The sequence below is a fragment of the Necator americanus genome, chromosome III, assembly GCF_031761385.1.
Source record: "Necator americanus strain Aroian chromosome III, whole genome shotgun sequence".
NCBI classification, from domain to species: Eukaryota; Metazoa; Nematoda; class Chromadorea; order Rhabditida; family Ancylostomatidae; genus Necator; species Necator americanus.
Genome location: NC_087373.1, coordinates 35,030,965 through 35,041,894, shown reverse-complemented (window position 1 = coordinate 35,041,894; position 10,930 = coordinate 35,030,965). Strand labels below are relative to the sequence as shown.

Genomic DNA, 10,930 nt, shown 5'->3' with positions numbered 1-10,930 from the left:
CAAATCAATCGACTCATAAAGCTCGAATTACTCGAATTTTAAACACGAAAGAAACACCAAAAAAAAAGCTGAATTATTTGGGAACGAGTCAATTTCTTGGGATTTTTCGTATTTTGAAGAAAAAAATGCATCTTACGGGGTTCGATAAGAAGTTGCGACGTGATAGGGAACTAGTTGGGCTCAGAAAATAATTTTCTATGAGTTATTGGAAATTTTCTGAAAAAAAAAACATGGACGAGATTTTTCAAGTGAAAAAGTAACATTCTCATGGAACTGACTGCAGAGAAAAAAGCGGACTAAGGAGGAAAAAGAAATAAGGAGAAAAGAAAAAAGAGAATAACGAAAATCGTGAAATGGAAGAAAATCCTCGAATTTATGAGGATATTGCAAGGAATACATCGAGATCTAATTTGTAAGTGGAAATTTAAGAAAAAAACAAGAAAAGACTTTTTTGGAATTAAGAATTGAAAGAAAAATTCGAACAATCTAAACACGTTTAATATGTATTTTTCCATTTTTCCATTCGGAACACTTTAACACATCAGAAAATCAGAAAATTTAACCAGAAAATCCTTTTTCTCGTATTTACACGTCCTTAAAATATCCATAAGAATTGTACATGCGTTAAAAGGACACGAAAACAATTAAGACGAACAAATGAAACATTATTTACGGAGGAGCGGGGAGAAGTGGATTTTTTCCTGAAAAAAAACAGCACCGATTTGATGCGAATACGCCCCTATGGGCTTAAGTTTTTCATTTCTAGGAAAACTCTCATGGTATGTGTCCCCATAGCAGCCGGACGCAGCCGACCGATGGATGACGCGTCTCCGTGCTCTTCTCATACTCATTAGTGTTGCGGCAGCGGCGACGACGATGACGATGAGAAGTTGCTGGCTGCCGGTGAAAGAAGTATTAATTCAAGCGAAGCGAAATATACGCGCATATGGGAACGAATCGGAATTTTTGCCACAAGAGTTAGTGAGGACGACGACGGCGGTGCATAGAAAAGAGGTGAAAATGAACCCGGGGTGAATGGGGAGAGGAGAAAGCCATCCGGAGAGAAATACCGAAAGAAAAGAGGCGATGAAAAGAAATTGGAGTTCGATGGCGGCACCGGTGCGAGGGAAACAGTCCCGGCTCAAATGACGCCCACAGATACAAAGGCAAACTTCTTCCGTGTCATTTGAACCGGGATTGTTTCCCTTGGAGCGTTCTGGATGCACTTTGTGAAGGAATCCGCATCATCGCAACGTTCTTCCTGGTGACGGGCCCAGGAAGATGGAGGATGCCTTTGGCTGACTGCGATGCGATGCGAGGTCGACGATGTGACGGCAAGTGAGTAGCGACGAAACGACGAACGAAAACGAGCGCGAAGAGAGCGTCGGGCAGAGACTGCTGGCTGGCTGGCTGGCTGTGCCTGCTGCTGCTGCATCGCCACCGCCACCGCCGCCGCGATGTATGAATAAACCAGGCCGAACAATGGACACACACACACACACGCACACACGCACACACACACTGAGCGAGCGCTCGTAGAGACTACTCGCCACGCCACCGACACCACCGCCACCATCACTGCAGCCGTCGCCGCCGCTGCCGCCACCTCCTCCTCTTTCTCGGACTAACGTCACCCGCCAACCAACTGACTAACAGTGAAAGAACGCGAATTCGACGAATTTCTAAGCGTCATCGTGTGTCGGTGGGACCTAGTACAGTACTGTCCAACACCAATCCAGTAGAAACAGATTATCACCAATCTTGGTTACAACTCAAGCAAATCAATAGAAAAGCTACGTAATCAACAGAAGAATTTTAAAATATAAAAATGTGGAAACTTAAAGTGTAATGTTTTCCATTAATGTGCCTGTGAGATTTTTAGATGGGACCTTTAGCCGTAGCCTTACCTGACGTTAGGCTGCGCTTAAAGGTCCCATTTATGTGGTCACTGTCTGACGTGTACAGCTTTTTTGCCGTCTTCAAAGGTCAAATAGAGCTTCAACTTCTATTTCTATGGAAGGAATAACAAATAATAATAATAAATAAAATAATAAGCTACTTCACGCGATAAAAACTAGACCAATAACCATGGAACTGCTTTAGAATTTTTCCATTAATACCGTAAAATTCTACGGAAGCATTAGTGGCGATAGCTTTCGCGAAATCTCGACAAATTCTTAACCATTAGTGGCCTATTGGGACCTAAAATAATATCTCCAAAATCAGTTGTTTCTTCACTGTAATTTTTTAAAACTTATGAAAACAATTAATTTTAACGAAGCCAAGAAAATTAAGCTGATGAAATCAAAGCTAAAATTAAGCCCTAAAAAATCAATTTAAATTAAATAGTTAGTTAATTATAATTTCAGGCAAAGTATATTCAGAATTAGATGCTTTTCATACTGTAGAATTGGAAAATAACTATTCTAAACTACTTAGATTACTGTAAAATTGACGCTATAGAATTCTATGAAGTGGTAATAGTAGTAAGAGGGTAATAATAGTGTTCTTAAGAACTTTCGACGAATTTCTAAGTATCTAACATTTCCAGTGGGACCTAAGACAACGTATCCGACATTATCAATCTCTTATTGTATCAATCATAACAACTATCTATTTATATCTATCTTTATTTATTTTAATATCGGTCTTTAATGAATTTTTATGAGAATTAATCAAGTCAATCAACCATCATTAATCAATTAATTAAGTAAGGATTGGTGAAATCAAAAATTATTTAAAATGTAGAAATTGTTTGAACTGTAGAATTTTTTCTCGTAGGATATAAAAAAGAAAGTGAAAAAAGAAGGAGAGGAAAAGGAGGAGAATAAGAGCCGGAAAATGTTGAATGAGAGCGTAAGAATTCGATGTTTCCGGCGTCTTGGCACGCAGCCAACTACCCATTGACGACTCATTTGGCGAAACAAAGATCAATATTGTTGACATCGCTATAATTAGCAGCGCTCGTGTAATCGCCGTAGAGGAAATACCTCCGGACGAGGACGGAGAGGTAAAATGCTGGTGAGGTGCTTATCGTCGGAGTTTTTGTTAAGTTAGGAAAGTGAAATTCTCAAGTATTTTACGGATTTAAGCTTTTGGATTTTCGAATTGGATTTTTTTTTGGATTTTTTTACATATATGGATTGGATTTTTTGGATTTTTTAAATGGATGGATTGGAATTTTTTGGATTTTTTACAGCATAATAAACAAGGACGTAAATCTGCTTAGGATCAGGACAATTATGAAAAGGATTTGATTTTAAAAAACCTGAAATTCCTCAAAAATTAAAATTAAAATAATTAAAATCTCACTTAGAAGTGTTTTGATTCATATAGTAATATAAATAGTGCAAATATGTGACACAATACAATATAAATAAAATATTCAAGTATAAGTATGGGTAACAAACAACAAATATAGTATGACATAAAAAGAAAATATACAAATATATATAAATAAAGAAATAATGTAGTTATTAATAATATCCATATATAAATAAATAAAGTAATAATCTAATGATATAAATAAATATGTAATAACAAAGTATAAGAATAATAAAAGTAATAAATGTAATATAATATAAATGTCCCATAAATATTTATTAGTTTTCAAAAAGATTTCACATGAAATCTGGAGCTAAATGATAATTTCTGTAGAAAGAAAGAAGTTACTGTGGTTTTTTCACAGAAACTTATAACTAAACTATAACCCGACTATTGGTTTCTTCACGCCTCCTCTCCGTTTCAAAAAAAAGCGGTATGGGTGAAAAATTGCGGCGAAATAACCGCGCAACAGAATTCGGATGCACGATGAAAAATTCATGAAATTCCTAGCACACGTAGACATGAGTGAGTGCGAGAAGAGGATGAGAGAAAAAAAAAACGACGCGTTTCGGTCGCTCGTTTATTGCGACACCAACGCGCGGCGGCGACGACGATACGCGTGAGAATCTCATTTCGGTGACACACGGACGGGCCCGTCACCGCCACCTGCGTCGTCGGCGCCGTCGTCGCCGCCGCCACCGCCGCCACCGGGGCCGACGTCCTCGATCGGATCGCTGTCGTTGTCGGTCGGTCGGTCCGTCCGTCCGTCCCGTGTGACTAGCCCGCTCGTTGCCTGCTGTTCCCAAGCGCTAAACACGACGGCCGCTTCAAAACATGTCGCGGATTGTGTGGAACCGAATGCGTGAGAATGTGCGGCTAAAAGTTCGCCAATCCGGGAAACGTTGATTTCTTTAAATCCACAAATATCATGTGAAATATGTGAATAGAAAATATTTTTTATTATTACTTTTCACATTACTACAAAGGGCAGGTGTGGTGTAGCGGTTGGAGGCTCGCTTCCTGCACGAACGATCGGTGGTTCGAATCCGCCCTAGTGCATCCCAAGCGGATTTATTAACGCCAGGGACTTTATCTTTTATTACTACTATTATTACTTGGAGAATTGGACGTTGTTAAGCTTATTAGACTTTTAGTTTTCTTAGAAAATTGTTTATCGGCTTTTTTTTTTGTTACAACTATCTCCATTATTTTCATGGAAAAGGTAACGTTCCTAAGCTTATTAGTTTTTTTTTAAAATTTTTCTTTCCAAAATTATTTAAATAATTATTGTTGAGCTTTTATTCTGCATGAAACATTGCTAAGCTGTCAGAAACACATTAATCTCTGAGTGCTGCAGGATTTGAGAAGAGGTTAACCTTCCTAAATCCAGGAAGAAAAAGAAAAGAGCTTAAGAGAAGAATCTTTTCCGAAGACAGAAAATTTGATTTTCATTAAATATTCCGACAGATGAATTTCCCTCAAAGAATTTCAAATGAATAACTGTTTAAATCTACGATCTGTTTAAATCCTATCCACAAACGAAATCAATCAAATCGATCAATAACGTCCAAAAAAAAATCCGAGAGAAAAGGGAAAAAGCTCGCGAGTGAAACCTCCTCTGAACTGGAAATTTAATCACCCTTGAATATTTCGACAGGGGGATTTTCCTCGAACATTAAAGAGGTTACGGTCTAAGAATCTAAGAACAATTGAACCCCTAACCTATAATCAATCGGATCGATCAATAACGCAATAAATACGTTGTGTTGACAACAGCGTGAACTCGTCAACGAATATGCGATGCGCCTGCGGTGTTCTCTGGTCAGGTGACCTCATAACGCTTCCAGATACATCAACGCGGCAAAGTTTTCTCTAATCAGCTGTTCATATATAATTTTTATATACAGTAAATCACATAAGTATATAAAAATATAACAAAAAATATAAATATAAAAACAAAAAATATAAATATATTAAGGTCTTTTTTTTTTTTTTTTTTTTTTTTTTGGGGTTTTTTTTTTTTTTTTTTTTTTTTTTGGTGGGGGGGGGGGGTTTAAATTTTTTTTTTTTTTTTTTTTTATTTTTGGTTGTTTTTTTTTTTTTCCGGGGGGGGGGAGGAAGGGGGGGGGGGGGGGGGGGGGGGGGGCGTCCCTCCGGGGGGGGGGGGGGGGGCCCCTCCCCCCCCCACCCCCCCCCCCCTGAATATATATATATATATATATATATACAAATATAATGAATGTATAAAAATGAAATAATATCATATAATACATAAAAATATAAATATAATTACTCCCTATAAAACCAGGAACAGTGGCGAAAAGAAGAACGAAATAAACGTGGATTTTTTTTTGCACCCCTGCTCTATTGATGATTAGTGCAGTAGTCATCGTTGTTTTTCTTATAATCTCCTGCGTTTCAATTACTCCCTATAATTAAATTATTTATTTATTTATTTATTTATTCGCACACACAGATAGTGCACCAAAAAGAAAAAAAAACACATTTGTCTATGTCAGGATAGTTAAGAAAAAGTCGGCAAACTCATTGTCAGAGGGGCCTCCTTTTCGTGGCGGAAACGCATCAACATGTCGTTCTCCTGCTCCAGAAAGTGAAAAGTCCTTTCATGACATCTACTCACCCAATCCAGAAATTTAACTAAACAAAACTCATATCATATTTTTTATAATAATAATATAGTAATACAAACTTATAATCTGAGCAAAATCTGTTTGGATTAGTCGGAGAGGTTGATTTCAAAAATGAAAAGAAATGGGATCGTTTATGAAGAGGCGAAACGACCTTTTTCAGTGTTTAGCCGCTATGCTTACTTTTATGATTTTTCTTCCAGTGCTATTTATAGGGAACGCATGTCACCATATTTTTTTTATAATAATATAAACTTATAATCTGAGTAAAATCTGTATGGATTAGTCTCCTCCTCTCTCTACTGAGGAGCCGCCTGAGGAGGGGTTGATCTAAAAATGCGATCGTCTAGGAAGAGGCAGAACGATTCATCTTTTTTTCAATTTTTAGCCGCTATCCTTACTTTTATGACTTTGCATCCAGTGCTATTTATAGGGAATGCATGTTATATTACTTATATAATAACTAATAATACAAGTAAAATTCAGTGGTTTTAGCGCAGATATTCAAATTCACTTCGGTTGATGGTTACTAGGACTCTTTTCCATTGTTATTTCGTAAAAAAAAACCCCGTTTTTCTAGTGTTTATTTACTATTCTTCATTATTTCAAATTCGCTTTGTTTATTTATTTTATTTCCTATGAACACAAAAAGCTGACCTCTTACTATAATTTAAGATTTTTTACGGAAGGCAAGACACGAGAAAAAAAGAGCCTTCCCCACAATTTTTATTTTTTCGCATTTATTTTGCCGCAATTTTTATTTATCCACCATTTATTCCTGAGTACGCTATTTAAATGAGGCACAAATAAAAATGGGTAATCTGAAAATAAATCGCGAGGAAAATAGTGAGGAAAAGAATGAATTGGAGAAAAAAAAGAATCGTAGGCATTAATGTTCACTCACATTCACGGTAAATTCCCGGACGCATTCCAGAAAATTCACGAGCTTTCATGTTCAATTTATTGATAGATTATATATAACTTAAGTAAATTTCACAATGACACATTGAGAATTGTTGTAACAGATATGAAAATTTGCAAACAACTGCCCCGAACCAGGATCGAACTGGTGACCTTTAGATCTTCAGTCTAACGCTCTCCCAACTGAGCTATCGAGGCTGTCGGCAAATTAGAAGAACACGCATTCAGATAGCAGCTATATACAACTAAATGAGCCGAGTTTTATGGAAATTATTTGAAATCATATAGAAACGACCATAAAAACCACCCAGATAAAGGGAAAATAGAAGAAAGTTGTGAAAAGTTCGAGTTTTCGTGAACATCCAGGAAATTCAGAACAAATTGATATTTTTCGGGAATTTTTTCCGTAGTAATGACTAGAGAATAAAAATATATAGTTTCAGAAACACAAGAAACTGGTAAATATGAGAGAAATCTGGATTAAATCAGTAGCGGATGAAGAGGAACGAGAAGCGTTCATCCTTCAACATAATCCCGTTAGAGTTTTTCTGAGAAAATCGTGCTGGATGTGTAACGTGATGTTACGTAGGAAATAATGCTAGATGTGTTTTCCATGTAGGACGCGACAACGCGTCACCGACATTTCACTAAGCATTGCGACTGAACTGAACAAAACGAAAACATCAAACATCCGTACATGTATCCACAACCATCCGTCGGGTGGTGTCGATTTGTCGTCGGACAGCAGCTGCAGCGCCGAAAATGCAAACGTCAAAAGACATCGGGCGGCGGCGACGCCGGGGCCCCGCCCGTCGTCCCCCCCCCTCTCGAGGTCGTTGCAATGGGTTACGACTCGATCGGCGAAGCGTAGCGACGCTAGCGAGAGATCGTCGAGCTAATTGAGAGCTCTGCGTGGCCGGCGCCAGCTCGGTTAGCCACCACAAATTATTATCCATAAATCCACGAATTCTCCAGTTGATCATTTTGAAAAAGCGATGCGAGCGAGGAAATAAAAATTAGAAGATTTTTCGCTTTGTTATTCTTCGAGAAAACAAAAAAGTCTCGAGAGGGAGTTTCTAGCGCGCTAGCAAGAAAGTAAACAAGTGAATAAATAGGTTTCTAGCTTGATTTTTCTAAATTTTAGTAGACTATTACTGTGGAATCTCTTCTCTGGATCTATCCTATTATCCGGAAATCCTTTAAAAAGATTTTTCCTTTTTTTCTAAGGAACTTGAAGAGATGAAATGATGGATAAGAGCAGTTGTTACTTAACTCAATTATTTATTATTGATTTATTTAGTTTAAAATTCCATTTAATATTAAAAACAATGAGAAAATGTGCCCTAAAACAAAAAAGTCGAGAAAGAAACAAAACTAACGAAAAGGTGAAAATCAAAATATCATTTATTTAAAATCCTATCTCTAAGGAGCCAACCCAATAAATAAAACTAAACCAAACTTTTTTTTTTTGTAAAAACATTCTCGTGAATTTGAAGGAAACAGAAAAAAAATTACCCAGGGCAAATGAGTTCAGAATTAGTCTAAAAGAAACCTTTCAGCATAATTTAGATGTAAATTATTAAGATTATTATTAGAATTACTAAGATTCTCAAATTTAAGAGGGCAGCTGTTTTTGAAGGGAGGTTCTGAAAGAGACGAGAAGGTGTTGGGCGACAAAAAAAAAACGTAGGATGAACGCAAATAGAGGAGGTAGATGAGAAAAAATCGAATGTAGATCAAACGCAAAAATCAAACAACGCTTGTCAAAGAAAGAACACAACATTAGTACTGAAAATAACCATAATTTTCGCTTGCTTTAAATAAAATTTGAAATGAAATTCAGCTACCGTAACCGCGTTCATCTATGACTCTTCTTCATTAGTTTCATTGAGAACTGATTTTGACTTTACTTGATCAATGCCAGACAGTTAAAAAAAACTTGGCATACGCTAGACATAATTAAGAATTAAAATAAATTCTCAGGAGAAAATCTTAAAAATAAAAAAGTAGGGGAATAATTTCAAGTAAAAAGAGGATAAATTTAAGAGAACTGCATTCGAACGGCGCCGTGGAAAACAATGGAACATAAACACTATTAGAGCGAAAATCATCTAAAATCCTAGTAATTAGGACATAACGATGGCAAAGCGTGACTCGGAGACGAAGGAGAGAGAGAGAGTGGATTGTTCGGACGTGAAGCCGGACGAGCGTCCGAATGGAATGGAAACGACATGCGCACACGCTAGCGTTAGCAAGCAAGGAGGACGACGGACATCTGTGCATATCAAGCAAACAGAGACAGAGACATTGAGGATTGGACGGACGGACGGACGGCGAGATAGACGGGAGGCTCGGCCGTCGTCGAGAACCTCGCCGCCAGCCTCAGTCACCGTTTCTTATCGGTTTTCTTATTAGGTCGTTATTAGGTCGTTCTCAGGTGGATTTGACCGTGTATGCGTGTCTGTGTGTGTGTGTGTGTGTGTGGATTGCAATCGTGCTCTTTTTATCCAATTTAAAAGAAGAAAAATTTAAAAAATTGATGGGACCTGAATGTTAGAGACGAGATGAACCAATTTTTTCAGTGGATCTCTTTCAATTTTCGCCACTTCTTTTTTCCTCGCAAAGAAGCTGGGGTTGAAATAACGAAAATTCGAGAAATTCTTTCACTAGGACTACTGTATCCGGATGAAGTTTGAAGTACTTGTTCCAAGTAAGTTTTTTTAACATCAAAAACTACATATAAATAAAATAAATGTGCAAATATAATAAATAAATAAGATGATAACACAATAAGACGGATAATATGCATTGGAAATATTAGAATCAAGTGGTTATAAGTTAAAGAATTTGCAAAGAGATTGCCCCGAACCAGGATCGAACTGGTGACCTTTAGATCTTCAGTCTAACGCTCTCCCAACTGAGCTATCGAGGCACTGTGGTTGTTGAAAATATCATCCAAAGAGACCTAAGTGCTCTTGTTGTACCTATCCATATATTGCTCCATCCTGGAACAATCGCTGACGATGTACCCATCTGGGATGAAAAAAATCCCAAAAAATTCTTATTTCTTTAATTCCCCATAAAAACTTTGAAAAAATCGGTGACATTGAAAAATAATCACAAGACCTCTCAAAACTCCCTCAAAACGAACTATAGTTCGAGTGATCCTCCTACAAAAAATAAATAGATCAATAGATTACGACAGAATTAGAGTGCACAGCTTTTTATTGATTTGTTTCGGCTGTAACCAAGATTGGTATTGATCTCTATTAAAAGCTGATTTCAGCGTTATCGCCCTTAGAGCTAGAACGTTCTAAATTAAATCAATATCAAGAGAGTTATGAGGAACGCATTTTTTTCCAGAAAAAAAAAAATCACTTGAAAGAACATACAAACGTGAAATTCTCATAAGATTCCAGGAGAGTACACAGAAGTCGGTGATTCTACATAGAACCTTATCAAAAAAACGTGCCACGCCAAGTAATTACGAATTCAAGAACCAAGAAGAAGTCCTGTACAGAAAAAATGAGAGCCAAAGCCGGTATCCAAGGGAAAGGTGTTGATTTCGAGCAATTTATAGGGGATGAGAGATAGTGTCCGGCGTCAATCAATCCACATGGGACCCACACACAAGCGCGCTCACTTCAGATTCGTTTGAGGTTTGCGAACGTGTAACTGACTCATACAATGACTTACGGTGGCTAGCTGATGTGTCAAGTCGGTGTTTCTGTCCTCCCAGACAAGTCTGGTAGCAATTCGTCGATCCCGAAGGGATGGAACGCTTGGTTGGAATTAGAGCGGATTCGAACCTTCGATTGATCGTGCAGATAGCAGATCCTTCTCTTACCGACTGCGCTACGCCCGCCTACTGAGAAATACATACAATAATGAATTAAAATATATACTCCTAATGTATAAAAAGAACTACTACAGATTTTTTAAATTTATTTTTTGAAGAAATTGTATAATGTAATGCGAAAATGTAGCGGGAAGGACGTAAAATTATAATCCAATGCATTAAAAAATAGGTCATGAAA

At 37.4% G+C, this 10,930-nt stretch overlaps 1 protein-coding gene across 1 annotated transcript; it reads left to right on the top strand.

Annotated features, from left to right (window-relative positions):
* Positions 1-9,032: 9,032 nt before the first annotated feature.
* RB195_011964 (uncharacterized protein) lies at positions 9,033-9,308 on the top strand (the record flags this gene model as incomplete). Its single annotated transcript, XM_064193604.1, has 1 exon — positions 9,033-9,308. One exon carries the CDS (start codon positions 9,033-9,035, stop codon positions 9,306-9,308), a length of 276 nt encoding a protein of 91 aa, XP_064051187.1.
* Positions 9,309-10,930: the final 1,622 nt, after the last annotated feature.